Source organism: Syngnathoides biaculeatus, chromosome 4, assembly GCF_019802595.1.
Source record: "Syngnathoides biaculeatus isolate LvHL_M chromosome 4, ASM1980259v1, whole genome shotgun sequence".
NCBI lineage: Eukaryota > Metazoa > Chordata > Actinopteri > Syngnathiformes > Syngnathidae > Syngnathoides > Syngnathoides biaculeatus.
The window spans coordinates 7,617,281-7,635,349 of record NC_084643.1 but is presented as its reverse complement, the minus strand read 5'-3'; the positions used below and the strand labels follow the sequence as shown (position 1 = coordinate 7,635,349).

Below are 18,069 nucleotides of genomic sequence, written 5' to 3'. Positions count from 1 at the left end.
ATTACGGGAAAAGCATTAGTGGGAGTGAGTGTGTGAGTGGGAGTGAGTGTGCGCGCGTCGTGCCAAAAGAGTGTAAGAAAAGTCTGACATGCTGAGAAAGAAAATAGATCATGTTTAAAAAACAAAAGACCGGCGAAAATGATGGAAATTCAGCACTGGAAATATACACAAAGATCATTTTTTTTGTCCTCTACAAACAACACTGAGATCTCTAAATCTTACAGTGGATGAATTATAATAATTATTTCATCCCCGACTGAATTTCTTGGTTAGAAACTCAAACCTTTAGCTCCCTCTATGGGTTTTCCTTTGTTCCTTTGGTCTGGAAACTGACAATGACCTGAAAGGTCCAGGTTGCAAGGATTTTATGGGGTGGGTTAAAATTCATAATTGCACTGCTTTCAGATCATTAACAAGTTCCTGTCGGGTACTACTTACAGATTCAAATGGGGCTAAGATAATGTTTCCCTCACGGTATCTTCTGGATCCAAATTGATATAGGTCTTAAGGGTTATAAAGACAATCAGCCAATGAGCTCCAGGCTAAGCAGGCTGCAGTTATGGGAATCATCTGTAGTGTCTAAACTGAGAGCCGCATGTTGCCCAACGGCAAATGCGCGCACGGTGGTCCACCTTGACTTTCTCCTGAAACCAGAAGCTATAACGACAATCCAATCCAATCAAAATGAATCAGTTAAAGTTTATTGTTTAACATGACGCTGTCTAGATCAGTGGTTCCCAAAGTTTTTTTGCAGCAGCCCCCTTTTCAAGATGATCCCCCCCCCCCACACACACACACACACACCATTTTTCTATAAATACACACGGGCTTGCAACAACCAATAGTCATTGCAATGGTCAGTTTTACAGCTGAAAAATAACTGGTGAGTTTATCAAGCAATAAGGAATAAACTACTAAACGAATAAATAATGAAATGTGTTCATGGTAGCGCGCACCCCTAGTCCCCCTTCACCCTGAGGCAGTTCAAAAACAGTTTTATAGTATTTGCGGCAGTTCAGAAACAGTTTTATAGGTCTGCGGGACGACTATGAAGACAATGTCGAATTATTCTATATTCTGTAAGTCAGAAAACACACGCGGGCCATTTGTCATCTCCATCTGTAACACTTGAAGCTGAACACTGTGGCGCTGTACTTGCATTGGACAACATTAACTGGCAGAGCACTCAAAAGAGGTTGTTTGATTAAGGTATTTCATGTTGAATTGTTACAGAATGGAAATATGGGTGAGTGCAAAAGAAAGTCAAATGTACTACTGCAGGTGATGTTGCTTGTTGGGCATTTTCCATTTGTTTCAATGGCATTATAGGGCGAGATGATTATGATATTGCTGCCATGTGCTTGTCACTTGTGCGTATCTAAGAATGTCGGAACGTCACTTGAAAACTAAGCAGTTCAAAGTCAGCAAAATTTTTTATGGCGGTGACGGACTGTTAGGGTTGTGAAACAAATGCTTCAAAATAGTTGATTTCAATGGGAAATTTTGCTGCATACAGAGTAACTATATTAGCGACATGTCCTATTTTTAAATCAACTGTTGCCGTTGATGCATTTCCTGTATCTGTTGGCAGTGTAAAAGTTCCTGAAAGAGAGTGTGACCCTAACACATCGTCCCCGTTTCCAGCACAGGGAGACATTCATTACATCGGCTGCGTTCCCATAACGTCAGCTGGTGGTGAAGCCAAGGAGGCCATGTCAACTAAGGAAGGTAATATTCAATGCACACTGTGCTCCCTGCTGAATGAACATTGCAGAAATTAAAGAGTTGGAGGTAGGCAGCAGACAATCTCATGAACGTCAGAGCCTTTTCAGGACAGAGTAAATGATGGATTAGAGCTTGAAAAGATGCTCTTTAGGAGGAGGGAAGGAAGCTAAACCGAGGGAAGGGACTGAGGCTAAAACGGGTTCTGCGGAAGATTTTCAGTGGAGCGTCTGCTTACCTCTGGCCCCATGTGCTCCGTCTGTGTTGCGCGGTCGCTTACGTAGCAGTCTTTCATCTTTAGGGTGGCTTTGGCACTCTCCTGCATGCACAAATAACACACACAATCAGCAGTGTCCCGAAAAAAAAAAAAAAAGGACATGAAATAGAGCAAACTAGCATGTGCGCTCAGTAGCTTTAATATGTACTCTTTCTTGTTTATACGGAAAAGTCATTTAAATTAAAAGGGAATGTGAAAGTCCTTCCTGGAGATAAAGATTTAAATTTTTTTTTTCTTCACTATTTTCAATTTTATCCTGACCATGCAAACTCTGTGGCTGTTTTATGTGCTTGGCAATATTTTTAGAAGGCTGTAAGGTTGCGCACTTTGGAGTTCCCCAATATTTACCCCTGCAGCCTTTCCTTCTTCGAACACGGCAACATAATCATTGTGACATGCCCAGTCCTGCACTCATCAAGGCTTTGGCGAACAGAATGGGCTTCAATTTATAAACCTTAATTGGAATCATCAAGCAGATTAGGAATGCCGGGACGAGTTAAGATTTTAACATTACAATTTTCTGGGTGTTCCGTGAAACAGATGGTTCCTTTTTCCCCATCTGGGAGAGAACGGGTCCTCAGTCCAATTAATTGCAAAGTTAAACACTGAGCGCAATTGAACCCTGTTGCTAACCAAAACAGTTACACCAAATGAGGCACACGGTCTTTCAAATGGATTAAAGTATGAAGTCTTTACGCATATTTTAAAACACGCAGGTAAAAACCCAGCAGAATTCGTACATGTAGCCTTACTACATGTTGTAAAACAGTTGGCGTGTTAAAGAAAATCTGGGGTCTACCCGTCCATGAAATTACCAAAACCAGTTCTAGCCCACTTCCGGACAGATACAGTTGAAACCAGAGGTTTATATAAACTGTCCAAAACAAACCTTTAATTTTTTTGTCATTGTCGGAAGTCAAATGAGACTAAACCTCTCCTGTTTCAAGTAAGTCAGGGTCACCAAAAGTATTTCATTTTGTGAAATACCACAATATACATCCATCCATTTTCTGAGTCGCTTATCCTCACGAGGGTCACAGGAGTGCTGAAGCTAATCCCAGTTACCATCGTGCAGGATCCGGGGTACAGCCTGAACTGGCTGCCAGCCAATCGCAGGGCACACGGAGACAGACAAACAGCCGCACTCACTATCACACCTACGGGCAAATTAGAGTGTCCAATGAATGTTGCATGTTTTTAGGATGTGGGAGGAAACTGGAGTGCCCACCCGGAGAACACCCACGCAGGCACGGGGAGAACATGCAAACTCCACACAGACGGAGCCAGGATTGAACCCTGGTCCTCAAAACTGCGACGGCAACGCTTTACAGCTGCACCACCGTGCCACCCAATAACACCATAATGAGAGAGAATTTCTGAGAAAATTTGACATTATTTTCTCTGAGGTCAAATGTTTACATAAACAAAAAGTACAATGTCCTTTTAGAACAGAAGCCCAAATGATGGGATCGTGGCTTTGTTCACATTGATCCCATCCCGCCTCTTTTAGGGATCTGACATAAGTTCAAATTGTTGGGTCGACTTCATACGTTACAAACCAAAAATCACAATTTTACATGTAATGTGGGTGCACTTGTAAAGTAATTACAGCCACTAGAGCAGATCTATATTTCTGGGCCAGAGGTGGGAACACACTGGACTGAATGCCAATCAATCAAAGCTCAGATACAGACAAACGGCCATTCATGCTAACATTCAAACCCATGTTATAAACTCATGGCAAGTAAGCAGGTCTCCCTCCCTTGCAAATAGTGGGGTTTTATTATATAGGAAATTGTCCTCATCCAATCCAACATATTTAAGATCAGAAAAAGTCTCAGTAACTATATGAAAAGCATGCATATGCAACAGCTCTACCTTGTTGGATGAAGCAAAGTCCTTTCAGCAAAATTCATCAGCGAGGAAGAGCGGAAAAGCAGTTAAACGTGACAGCCAGTGATGGCCGGCCTGTGAGCAGGTCCTTGTAGGAGATAATTAATAGGGTTCCACTGGCAGATTTACAGACGCGGGCGGGTAGCGCTTTGGCTACGAGTTGCCCTTTCCTTCAAATTGCCGCACTTAAACTTGGCAGGGCCAGGCGAGGTTTCCCCACTCGCTTTCCCGCCACATAGCGTACAAGGTACACACCGGCTCATTTGAAATGCTCACCTCTGTCAACTTGATAAAATGAAATGCGGCACGGATACGCGGCTTGACAAGTAGGCCGTGTATACTTTACGTAGGTTCTGAAGGAACACTGAATGTAACCGCTTAGAATTGCTGGAACATGCAAGTCAGAGATATTATAAGAGACTACACATAGGTTTAATTAGAAGTATTTGTATGTGAAAAGATGCTGGGTTCCCAAGCAAACAGGGAATGTGTCAAAGTCGAACAGGTAATTTTCCACCAACTGAGGCGCCATGTGCGCTCCACCAGAGCCAGGATGCTAACTAAGTGTAAAGATATTACACGAGAGCAGGCAAGACCAGGGTGTGAAGAATCTCTTCGACTGTAGTTGGAAGGAAGCGTACATGAAAGGGGAGGCCATTATTTGTGCATGTTTTAAATAATCAATGAGTCAAAGGCCTATTCCCTGAGTTGGGGCTGGAACGCAGACCCCCACAAGCTCAGCTAATCTCTATAACGCACCATGCTGCCCTTTTTGGAATAATTTATCCTTTTTCTATCGTATCCTCATCATGGTCAAGGGTGAACCAAACCACATCCCAACTGACTTCAGGCAAATTTTGGCTTACACACAAGACTGATCACAGCTTCACTCCTGGACAAATCATATTCCTCAAAAAAAGACAAATTTCCATGTTTTTGGAATGAGCGGAGAAGCCAGAAAACGCAGAGGGGAAAAAAAAAAAAAACATTAAAATACTACTTTTGGTGCAATCTGGTGGCATCTTGGTGACGAGCAATTATGCTGAAGTGAGGGTAGGAGTGTCATTTAGCCACATTTATTACCATTTTCAATGGTAAAAGCTTTGAGTTGATAATAAATGGGAGGTTGCATGTATTAGAGAGCAGCAGCCAAGTCCATCATGTTCTTCGCCATTTATTATTCAGTCATTAAAATATTAACATCCTCACTGTACGATCTGTAACCGAAGTCACAGCTACGTGTCGGGACAGGTGGGGGGTGCGCAAATGACTGGTGAGTACAGCTTGATGAGAAAGAGAAGATGAGACATTAAGATTTGAAAGGCAGCTGAAAGACAACAACGCAGACAAGATTGAGACGGCTGCCAGACAGCAAATCAAGAGACAGATGCCAAATGCGGCTCAACTCAGTGGATGGTGACTGGCGTCTTTCATTACCCCGCAACGGAGGAAGATGGCACATTACCCTGCTGAGGCCTGGCATCTTGTCCGCATTATGCCGCTTCAATGGAGCAGGTGACGAATTACGGACAAACATTATACAATAAAATATTGAAGCAAACAATTGAATAGGACATATTATGGGAAATTGACTTTTTAATTGGTTGTATAAATAAGAGTTGGTCTCTGGAGTTCCTGCCCCACACAAATTTACAATTAAACAACCAAGTGGAGCCTTCACTTCTACATTTTTTTTTTTTATATTTGGGGCATTGATCTTTCTTTTCCCAACTTTCCTTAGTTGTATTGCCATTAGCTCAGAAGTGTCTATTCGCGCACTTGCATTATATATATTTCGGCCACTAAAAACAGATTTATCTCAGTAAAACAATAAATTGGGTGTGTGAAGTGTACTATAAACTCTTGGAGTATTATGACAAAGGTATCTAATTTAGGCATGTTATGAAAACTTGGCTAACTGTTTTAAATTGCGAAAGCACAAATACAACTCCATAATATCACATTTTAAGGAACAAAAATGAAGAACGTGGGCGTGTTCTCAAAATAAGTCATTGTTCAAACTAATTGTGAGAAATCATTCACAGGATCAATGTCTTCACAAAGGTATAATTGATAATATAATTTAAGGTAAATTGGGAGAAATTGTAACTTCAGAAGTGGGATCAAACTCGTAGCACTTTGCATTAATTACAATCTAAGGCGTAGTTGGTGACCCCTTGGACAACATGGACTGGAGTATTAATATGCAAAACTCCCCGAGAGATATTCAAGAAATTGAACTTGCAAAAAAAAAACAAAAAAACAATTCATATTCACCACCAGAGCTACATAAATACTATCAATATCATATAATAAGACTGGCTTCTTGATAGCATGGCGTGTATAAAAAATTGAAAGGCTTCAAACCATTATCATGTTTATCACTTATTTTGTTTATTTTTTCAGGCCCTCAATATCACTAAACCAAATGCTTTGTATGCGATTTAAAGAAAAGAGATTTTGCGTCATTAACTGCAAAGAAAACTGACGTTTTTTTATTATTAGAAGGGGCTATAAAAAGTCTCAAGATCCACACTTCATAGCCAATTATTCCTTATTTCGTACACACTAAAGCAAATTGAAAACATTGTCGCTGCTTTAATTATTTAGTTCAGAAGTTGAGAAAAAAGTACCAGTGGTACTTATTTTAAATGTTTCGTAGTCTGATGCTGCTCGTCCATTAAATACTTTTCATAGTGACACGTTAGCGGCTCATCTGCAGATCGGGGAGCGCAGTTTGTTTGGAACATGATATTATGCAACGAAGTGAAACAACAAGAAACATAGCAGTCGTGTGGCTCCCCAAAACCTCATTCACACATGAAACGTGCAACACGCACAGATCCCCCGCATTACAGATAATTAAGAAAGAGAATGATGGATCTAGCAACTAATTGGGGACGGAGCCATTAGAAAAGATAGCCACTATTTGACAAGCAAGAAACTGATGTGAATTATTCCACATGAGGTTGTTTGGTCATTTGGAGCCATTTGCTTAAGAGCGCTCCTGTCCCCCATAATCATCGACATCAAAAGTGAGGGACAGCTGTTTTGTCTCCTTGAAAGATTATACATTTATACCAATCACGTCAGCGGTGAGTGCACATGTTCGTACCAGTTCGCTCTGTAGTCGGAGAATCACTTCGTCTTTCTCCTTCAGTTGCTGCAGCAACGCCTCCTCTCTGCTCCAGTCCTGAGCACAAGAAACAAGACACGATATTGCGCATTACTTTGTGTCACCAAGCACTGCAGTCATCCGTCTTACGAAGCCGAATACTTCGGTCCACTTTTTTTTTTTTTTTTAAATAGTTAAAAAAGTTGAAAAGAAATCCCCTGGGTTAGGTCTTCCTATGTTAGGGTACAAAATGGAATGATAAAGACATACTGACAATAATTTAGTTTTGTTCGGAGCTTTTCTTTTCAAACTGGAGTTAAGTGCTTGGGACACCCTGTAAGTATAGGACAGTGGGTCCTTAGTAGTCACCCTTGAAAACAGACCCCACTCTCTGATGGTTAAAACTAACTTTATAAGATCCACATGTGTACCAGGCATATTTACTGGCACACCTTTATTGAAAGGGAAATTCTCGGTCTGGAACATTTTAGGTGATTGACAAAAGCTGTAGCTGTCATGTGCTTGAGCTACTCCGTAAACAAAGACGCTATAGCTCATCTTCTGACTACCAAACCGAAGTTCTGTAGAGTAGATACTGAACTGTGGCATAGTGTTATACCACAGTGGATATTGTTAGAACCAAGTGATCATGAATGGGACATAAGGGCCCTCATTCGATGCAGTGAGCTCTTTCATCAGGGCCAAAATAAAGTTTCTCACCAGTTGAAAGGACCTGTGCAATTGAAACCTTCTAGCCTTTAGAAGAGGGGTACTCAATGAGTCGATCGTGATCAAGGCAGTCTTGGTTGATCGCAGGACGGCATGCCAAAAAAAAAAAAAAAGACGTCAGCCAATGTTCCCTCTAAACTGCACGCATGCACAATCGTGCACCGCTAATGCAGTCTCTTCACAGATATTCTGCGTTACGCGCAAAAAAATAATAATAATCCAATGCAAATTGAAAGTATAACATACAGCTATTACACCCCCCAACTCCACTCTTGAAGACGTACACTCGTAATTACAAATGTTAAAGTACTTACGCAGCCCATCAATGTGTTTTATCGTGGCTGCTTTAGTTAGCAACACAGTCTGGGCAACGTAGAGCAAAAACGAGCTAGACATGCTGCTTGTATTTACTTTCAATATTAATGGAGAAAGGAAAAAAACAAATATAGTTTTAAGATGCAATGACTGTCGGAGTATGTGAATATTCAAAGAAAAAGTGGTTAAACAGGATGAGATTTTCTCTTTTCCGTGGGAAAGGTCCTGTCTGAAGCCAAAGTAGAAAGTGCTGGATGAGACAGTGTGCAATTAAAATAAAATCCCACCTTAGCACAGCCTGATCCAAGATGACAGCCCAGACAAAACAGTGCACAAAAAGCTCATTCTGTATTTTAAATATAGGAGGCAACATAACATTAACCTTAAAACGTTTTGGGACCATCGTCATCATCCCGCCCCCCGTCGTCGGTAGCACGCGAGAGGCTAGCTGCTTGAAAAGTAGATCTTGGGGTAAAAAAGTCTGGGCACCCCTGCTTTCGAAGATCAGTTGACGCAATTGTCAAAAAAACTCATCTTCTGACTAAGTGGCAAAGGACCTCAGGCAACATGCTGGCTTACTGAAAAGGTTTAAGACGATGAGGACACCTGAACAGGCTGCAAATCAAAAGAATCACAGGGCGTGTCGCTAAAAATGCTGTATAGCGTGAGATTGGGACAAAGGAAGGGATAAACGAGGCGGGGGGGATGTAGACAAGTTTGAGAAAAGAACATTGGTGGACAGGTAACCATTATTTCTTCAAAAGAGAAAAATGGATGGGGAAAAGGTGAGTATAAACACACGGTAAAGGGGACAAGAAGAAATAAAGGATAGATGGAGGGCAGGAGAAGACATTCAGGGCCTGAGGCTGATCATCATGGAATCGAAAGAATCTATGGGGAGTCATCCATCTGAATGGACAGCCAGAAAAGTCAAGGATATAGCTTCAACACTGCACCGCTAATCAGCCTCACTGAGCATGAATGTCTTCTCACACAACTCGGGGACGGACACGAGCTATATTAATATGTCCCACAGACAAGTGGTTCAGCTTTGATCTAGTGGATTGCAATTCTGTGTTTTGTCAGAAACCACTGCCCCTGAGGAAGAATATCCTTTCTGAGACGGAAGGCGATTGACCAACGAGCCGTTTAGCTTTCATTTATTTTTTTTATTAAAGTGATGCTACAAACTGCAAACTGACACTGAGCTAATATTTGGAGACTACGCCAACGACACTGACCAAAACAGGATTTGGCGCCAAGATGAGTGAAAAATATGGTCATCTGTTGCCAAAAACATCTATATACACTTGACTTTGTCATCAGAATATGTAAATAAAACCGTTTACTATGAAGCAAGTTTCTACAAAGAAGCGTCAACGTGCTTTTAAACTCACCCGTCAGGTGTTAAGGACAATTTCTCAGTGCTCCAGTGAATGGCAAAAGTGGAACACCAGAATATATTTCTAAAATAATGTGATTGGAGCAGGCTTAGCTGGGGGCTAAATGGGGAAGAAATCTGATCAGAATCAGCAGAGTACGGCCACTTAATGTGATTTTGTGCCACAGTTGAAGGCACTCCATGCTCGCAATCAGCGACCGGCTGAAGAGGGCGTGGAGATGAATTGCATTCCTCAGGTTAGCAAAAATGATTCCATTTATTCGCATTCTTTTCGAGGTACATGCTGGCAGTGAGAAATCAAGATGCTGCGGCATACAGCAGTGTTTCTTTTGCTAGGTTAAGCCACTTACTTGTTGCTAGAAGCTTTATTGGGGAATATATTATAACTTGAGCCTTCTTCAATAACTTACCTGCGATTTGTGGCTAATCACTTGCTGCAATTTACGACGGAATACAAATGGAACCTTGGCACTGCATGACTGGTTATGTCCAAAACAATTTTCCTGGAAAACAATATAAACTAATTCCTCAAGGCTTAAAAACAGCCCCATAAAATGTATCGTGTGTACAGGTGACCCTGCAGTTAATGTTTGAACATTCCTACTTTTCTGAACAACAGGTTCGAGGCAGCCATATTGTCACGAGTCTCGTTGGACACGCACAACATTTTTAACAGAGCCTTGTTTTGGTGGTGAAACATTTTCAACTATTAATAAAAGTCCAGTTGCCCTTGTGGTTTTCAGTGAGTCAAGTAAAGCGGGAAGTTAACTCTATAATAAAACTAAACTCAAACCACTCGCCGATTGAAGTAATAATCCAGAACTGCTGCACTGTGTTTGTGTTTTCTATTTAAAACAAAAATGGGTTTTTCCACTCCCCAGTCTTCATCTTTTGAGTCTAAAATTGAAGAAGTTGCTGTAATGAATAATTGAGATGCAAAAAGGATTTTTCACATTTCATTATTCTCGCTCTTCATTCCATCCCAGCAGCTTATACTGTGAATGCAAAAAATGAGCAAAAACAAACCATAAATACTTGTCTCAGGCACAGTTATTATTATGTGACTGGAATGAAAGTTTCTATTCATCTATCCATTTCCTGTAGCGCTTCTCCCCTATCCCATCTTCTCTTCGACAATAGACGAGGGACACCATGGAGTGGTTGCCCGCCAAATGTAGGGCACAGATAGACAACAAACAATTCACACACACATTCACAATTATGAGCAATATTTCCATAAACCTAACATACATGTTTTGGGCATTTGGGAGAAACCCTCAAACTACACAGGAAACCCAGAGTTGAGATTTGAATCCCAAACCTCAGAACTGTGAGACAGTCTTTATCAGTATTATCATGTTATGTTTATCACTTAAAAATTACTATGTAATTACAACAAATTTAACACTAGATTGATGCAATATTGCATTAAATTCTTTTTCAACTTTTCAGTGATGTAGATTTTTGGGGTGCCTCGAAAACCAAGGCCACACTCTGTCTGCTAGTCACTTGTTTGCTAGCCTACTAGCTTGACGGCCTGCCGACAGGCTTTGGGGTCATCGGATAAGTCAGTCACCACCCAGCTTGGTTTTGTGCTGTCTGTGGGTCCACATAACGGGGAGACTTCAGGGAAAACTATTAAAGACTGTCACACTTTGTACAGACATTTGAGTACTCGCTGTACGAACTTAGCACATTAACCGGTTACACACACGGGATCCAACACCTGGGGGAAGAGCTATTCTTTACGATTTTGGGAATGATTTCATATATTTGGTGATTTTTTTTTTTTTCTGTGTGTAATTCATTCAAATTTGGCAGGCTTGCTAACCATCGTCTTCTCTGTGATGTTTCAAATTTAAAAGGGATTGTATTTTCACTTGACGGGGACTTTTCCCCCATTTGTCGGCAGCGTCCCATGTTTGGGACATCATGATTTTCACGAATGATATCCTTCAGTTTATCAAAATATTTAAGTGTTTTAATCTGAAGCCATAATTTGGTGTCAGGAGAGGATTACTCATCGGTCAAATTTAACACAGAGTTATTTCCCTTTCCTTCTTGACCCAACATGCCTGCCTCAAGTACACATGGAGAGTTTTCCAAGAGAAGAAAGGGAGAAAGGTCAGTATGGAACCAAGTTTGTCCTCAAAAATGCTAATCCATCACTATTATTAATGCGTAAGTGTCGTTCTACAATAATAATTAATTAATAAACATATCTCTTGTATGTACCACTTCACAGAACTGATAGCATACCCGTCCTAGTTTTGGGACGCTGCCCGTGAGAGGGGTACATCTTTTTTTGCCCTTTGTTTTTATGCGTTAAACGAAAAATGAAGTGTTATTTCCTTGATTGTGGCCTGCTTGGAGACTTTTATCTCAATAAGGCAAAAAATTGCCACCCTGCCCATGATTAAATCATGCTTACTACCATTGTATTATAGATATTACTGTATGTTTTTATACAATACAATAGTGTGGAGTGTTATTTTTCTTACAAGAACCAATTATCTTGTTTCTTTCAGGACGCTGGAACTGATTAACGGAATTTCCATTCATTTCAATGCGGAGGTCTGATTTGAGTTTTGAGCGTGTTCACAGAGAGCATTAAACTTGTAGAACAATGTACAACTGTAGCCATACAAACCTGCATGCCACCATGACATATGTGTACTCATGAAACGTGCCTCATCTGTCTTCAATAGAGAGGAGGTATCCCAACGCAAGGGTTACATTCTACATTATGTATTATTCATTTCAAATTTTGCAGCGACACAGTGATAAATGCCTTTCTATAAAAAGAAGTTTCCAATTGCCTTGAAACGAGAGGTGAATGTACACGTTATTTGAATTGCCTACGCTGTCCTAGAGCACGCCTCTGAATACATATGATGAGCGTCTGCTTTTAACACACTATGACACCGGAAATAGGACCAAAAAAAAAAAAAAAAAACTAAAGTAGGGCGTTGTGTGACACCGCAGCCTCTCAGGTGGCTCGCTGAGATTATTTTTACGCCAATAGAGACGATTTCTAGAGTGCCAAGACAAATTCTCCTCTTCTCTAGTTTAAAACTATGTCCTGTTCTCTGCATTTCACACTAATTAATCACACCTACTCACGCTCAATCCGTCAGATCACCGACCGATCACGTTTCACGCACACGTTAAGACGCCGCCTCAATTGGTCCCTGCATGCATGGAGCATATTTTGGCCGCTCCATAATCACGGCAAACAATGTCCATCCATGTCTAAGTGTCGATAGTCAAGCAATAGGAAGCAGAATGGGGTAAAGCCAAACTCTGTACGTATTGTTTCATTACTGTTACCTACAGTCGGGCAATATGGCCTTAAAAAACAAAAATCTGATTTTAGGTTTTTATTTCAGGTTAGGCTTTTATTGTCCTTTGCTTATCAACATATGAAAATGGCATTCCTCCCCAAAAATTTGTTGGTTTTGTCACTTTATTTCTCCTGATACCAAAACGACATTAACCTGGCACAAAACCAAGGGTATACTCAGTCTATTTTTTTAAGTAGAGTTGAACATTTGAGACAGGCAACCTCAACAAAATATTTGCACCTTGGAAGCACATAACTTCAGTCAAGTTGGAAACATGTCGATTAATGCAATGTAAAAATTAGCCAGGTACCTGCTTTTGCTAAACACCTTGACTTTTTTTTTTTATTATTGAAGACATGAAAAGTGTTTGCCTTGGTTTGTTAAATTATCTGGAATTTCATTGTCCCCATTTTACAATTTCAATTCATGACACAACACGTGGTTTTGTGTTGTTTGTGTTCATTATGCACAATATGTTGTTTAAAAAATTTCCATTTTAACCTTTACATACTACATCGATATGTAGGCAATATAAGTACGACAATAAACATATAATGAAACAATAATGTTTCTCAGACAGCATGTACTCTTTTGTTGTGATATGACTCATGACTGTACTTTATAGTTGCTCAAGAGTCTACTTGTAGATCACTGACTGCTTTGAATGACTGAATTCTTTATTTCAAACCTGTGAAAGCAACATGAAAAACAACAACAAAACAAGGAAATTGTCTCCGGTAGTTTGTGCTGGCCTGCTACAATGTCTGCCACTGATCGCCCATGTAGGTCAGTAAGAGGGTGCACAAGTCCAGCTGATCCACATATAATACAGTTGCCATTCGGGAACAAATTTTGGATATCAAAAATAGGAAGCCAAAATAGAATAAATGGTGACATGTTAGAGGGCCATTTAGAATTCCCCCCACCCCACCCTGTAATTATTGGAGTTATGTTTGTTGTTGATGTTTTTGTTGATTCCCAAGGAAATATGTTTGCAAACTAAACTTATGTGTATTTCTTGAAAAACTGTGTTTGTGTGTGTGTGTGTATGGGGAGTGTAATAATTGATTATTTATTTATTAATAAAATAACTTAATCTCCAAAAGGGGGCAGTTGCAAAAAAAATAAATAAATGAAAACTTTGAGAACGACTGCATTAGGTGATGATCCTCACGACCCGGCTTTTCCAACCTTAACCATTTGTCAATTCAATCTCTAATGTCTTTTGATTTCATCAGGAGCTCGTGTGGTTTATCTTGGGAAAAAGCAAAATGTGTAGCACAAGTCAAAGCAATTTTTTTTTTTTTTTGCACATTTTTCCCATCCTTGGAAGTAGGATGTTATTTCAATACCCTCGCTACATAAGTACTGTGAGTTTCTACACCAGGATGGATATGTGGATTGCTGAAATTGATGCTTAGCAATGGGTTTACCTTCAATGGAAGGGACTTTTCACTGCAGGGGCTGATGGGTAGAGATTGAACACTGCTGGCAGGACTTGTCTCTGTACTCTGCAAAATAAAAAGAACACATTCCCAAGTGCACATGGTTTAATTCAGATCAGTACAATATACATGTCTGCATTTTCTTGAGCCTTGGACTCCATTTCCTTCATCAACTATGGGGAATATTAATATTCAAGCATTTTAATGGCCTAGTACAACACTACCATAATTTCTGGCCTGCAAGACCCAAGTTTTTTCCCCACACGCTTTCAACCCTGCGGTTTATGCGGTGATGTGGCTAATTTGGTCATTTTTTCCTAACGGCCGCAAGGGGGCACTCGAGCGGAAAAGGTAAGAACGGGACCGGTGGAATATATGTGCCGAGGATGTGACTTTTACGGGCCCTGTTAGCGCACTAGCGTGTTGCTGCTGTATTACTGGTGTGTCTCAGTGATAATTACCGGTAAGTTTTATTTTAACCAGCCCTGTTAGCGTTACCGCTAGCGCGGCACTAGCATTAGCGCTAGTTTTAGAGCAGTGCTGGCGTGAGCACTAGCGTTAGCGCGGCACTAGTGTCGGACTAACGTGTTGATGTTTTACGCCACTTAAAACGGGAAATGTTTAACAACCACCTATGGACAATATAGATGTAATTTCAAATTAACCTAACATGGATTTTTTGGGAATGTGGGAGGAAGTCATAATATCTGGAGAAAACCCACACAAGCATGGGCAGAACATGCAAACCCCACACAGGACATTCAGAGCAAAGATTGAAGGCCCAAACCTCAGGACTGTGAGGGAGATCTGCTGAACCGCTTTAGTCAACATCCAACCCACTTTGAAATAACAAACCTACCTTCTTGACCAACACATTTGATTGAGAAACAAAAATGTTTCATAGGTGACTCACTGTCACTTTCCAGCAAGACAGCTTTTTTGTGTTGACCAACCGGGAAAAGGTGAAAAGTTTTAATATTTGAGGCATATTTTGAACTTTTTTTTCCTCAAGTTTTACACTTTAATGTACCCGTGAGACATGCCAGCTCTCAGAACAGCGTAAACTTGGCAGTTTATTAGATGTGCTGACCTTTTAAAACGCAATAACTCCCAGGAATTACAGGTGCTACGCGGCCCTAAATGTGCCATTGGTGATCAATGCCTGACCTCATAGAGGGAGAAAGGCGGGTACTCTCTGTCTTATCTTTTCGGCCTTTCAAAAAATAAACACATTCTGTTTAAGGTCACTTGTGTCCCATGGGCTTCATTGCATGTCTGTCCTGACAATTAGATATGGTTCAAATAAAAAGCCTTTCAGATTTGCGGGGAAAAGTGGAGTGCGGAGAAGGGAGGGACTGCCGGGGAGCTCAAAATTTAATGACTTGCACAAGCCAGAGGAGACGTGTCAAAAGATGATGAATGGTCTTAAAAAGTAAAGTTGGTTTGGTTGTCTGACACACCCATTTAATCACATTCATACGTACAGGTATGCTAATCTTGGGATGAAATGCCCATTCAAGTACAAATACCACATTTCCTAAATCAATTCTAATAGTTGCAATCTGTTTCCTGACACTGAATTAGTACCGAGTTGCACTCATTAAAAAAAAAATTCAAAAATCCCATGAGAAATAATATCACTATTCCAAAATACTTATCACAGACAAGCAATATATTAAAGGTTTACATTAACACCCGTACGTACACCACCGTCATACAAGAATCAAAAGAAAAAGAAGCCAATTACTGTATAAATCAAATAAGGTAATACTACTCAAGCCAAACCTAAGGCACAGTGGTAAGTATTTGCTGGCAAGCTTTAACTCTAATCATTATACAATATGTATAAAGCCGATGCTATTAATAAAATTAACATGGGCAATGTATCAATCCATTTCCTATGCCACTTGTCCAGTATCACAGGCCTATTCCAGCTGACTTTGGGCAAAAATGGAGATTCAGTGTGGGAACTGAAGCCACGCTGCTCGTATAGAAGTCAGGCAAGTGAACCAAAAAAAAAAAAAAAAAAAAAAAAGACAATGACATTGTTTGTATTTCATTAATAACTACTTTTATCGCACTCTGCGCACCAATCATCAATACACTCCGTATTGCATTTTTCGTATTATGGTTGTCGTCACACTTTACGTCTTTGCTATCACCGGTGCCCTACTTTTGTTTGACCTCTCAGACATTTAAGAGTCACTGGACTGCAAACGTGTGCTGTACACAACGGTGGCATGGCTGCGATGTTCAAATCCACCACTGATGGTGACGAAAGGGGATCCTTTGTAATATAGAACTCATGGAAAATGTCACTTTCATTGGGTTGCTTTGGCCGCGAAACTCAATAAACTGCCGGTAGGAGAACATATGGAGTCTGCATAAGTGACAAAGTCAGTGTTTGGCAACTACAGCATTGAGTTACCTTGTGTATGAAATGCGCTATACAAATAAATTTGCTTTGCTACTGTGTGTATAGTTTGATTGGATTTAATAGAAAGTGTGTTTATTACCTGGTATATAAGGCATGTACAATATACTCTTATACAGTTTCCCAAATGCTATACAATAAACTATAGAGTACTGTTGTGAATAGCGAGAACTTGGCAGCAATAGCCAACACCCCTAAAAATGTTTAAAATTGCCCATCAATACTTTAAAATTATGATCCCAGAGGACTTCCACACACTAATTTCAAACTCATCTGACAAAATTACACTGAAAAATACATGCTTTTAATAGGATTTAGGTTTACAGAAAAAAATGCAAATGGGTGAAACTGCCAACAATGACCAATGAATAAGTAATTTTATTACATGGGATCCTCTATTAACAACGGAATTCATTCCTATGCCGTTGACAAAATAACCCAAATTTGTCCATAAACGGGAACATTGTCTAGTCTTTCACTAACCTATGCTACAAATAGAAGTATCTAAGCATGCCTTCTCCAACAGTGAGACAATTCTTTTGTGACAACAATGTTCTTCCACCACTGTGCAACCCGCAATTTCATGTATAATGCACCCCCAACCCCTCTCAAAAACAAAAGAATTCAAAAATCAATAGTGCACATTGTAAATATAGTAAACAGAAAAATTCCTCTGTGGTGAAATATGAGTAGACAGTAGATAATTTTTTTAATCTTGCAATTTATAAGTTTACATCATATTTATTCATACTAAGGTTTACTAGTTGCCATTGCCATAGTAACAGGACTGCACAATGTTCAGAAAGCTCATGTGCCCAAATAACACATTCACTCGTGTTGCAAGGCCACAGGAAAAAAAAAATAAAAATTGTTAAGACACAATAAAGCCGTCATATTTTTATGATATTGTTGACGCCATACAGGTGGATTCCTGTCTGAGGAGTTTCCAGCATGCCTAGCGCTGTTGTATAGTTGTTAAAATGCTGTTCTAAGAAAGTTTGTCTCTTAATCCTATAAATAGTTGTAGTAATTGTAATGACATTTGTGCGTTTATTCCCCCTCTGCTACTTTTTTGTCTTTTCTTTTAAATAATTGTGCACCAGGAGTGAATGTGTTATCCGGGAACATGACCTCCCTCCCAGTCCTGGCATTGTGTAAGGCAACCAATGTGCCAAGTAGTCATATCGTACGTAGCTAATACCTGAAAAATAAGTGCTGTGTTAAAACGAAACAATACATTATTAAAGAACAAGAAATAATTTGTATTAATAATATGTAATACTGGTCATACTTAATGAGAATAACAAATCGGGAACATTTTTGCCTATTAATGTAAGGGACAGAAAATTATGCATGCACTTCTAAGAAGGGTTTTCCCCTCATAGAATTTGGC

General features: G+C 40.0%; 1 protein-coding gene across 2 annotated transcripts in view; it reads right to left on the bottom strand.

Annotated features, from left to right (window-relative positions):
* The window catches only part of ccser1 (coiled-coil serine-rich protein 1), a 117,453-nt gene that overhangs the window by 56,175 nt on the left and 43,209 nt on the right, over window positions 1-18,069 (bottom strand). For both annotated transcript variants that reach the window (XM_061817054.1, XM_061817055.1), the window contains exons 8-10: window positions 14,231-14,308; window positions 7,008-7,085; window positions 1,961-2,041 (exon numbers count right to left, since the gene is read on the bottom strand). In XM_061817054.1, coding sequence (XP_061673038.1) covers window positions 1,961-2,041; window positions 7,008-7,085; window positions 14,231-14,308 — 237 coding nt within the window. The remainder of the gene's footprint in view (window positions 1-1,960; window positions 2,042-7,007; window positions 7,086-14,230; window positions 14,309-18,069) is intronic.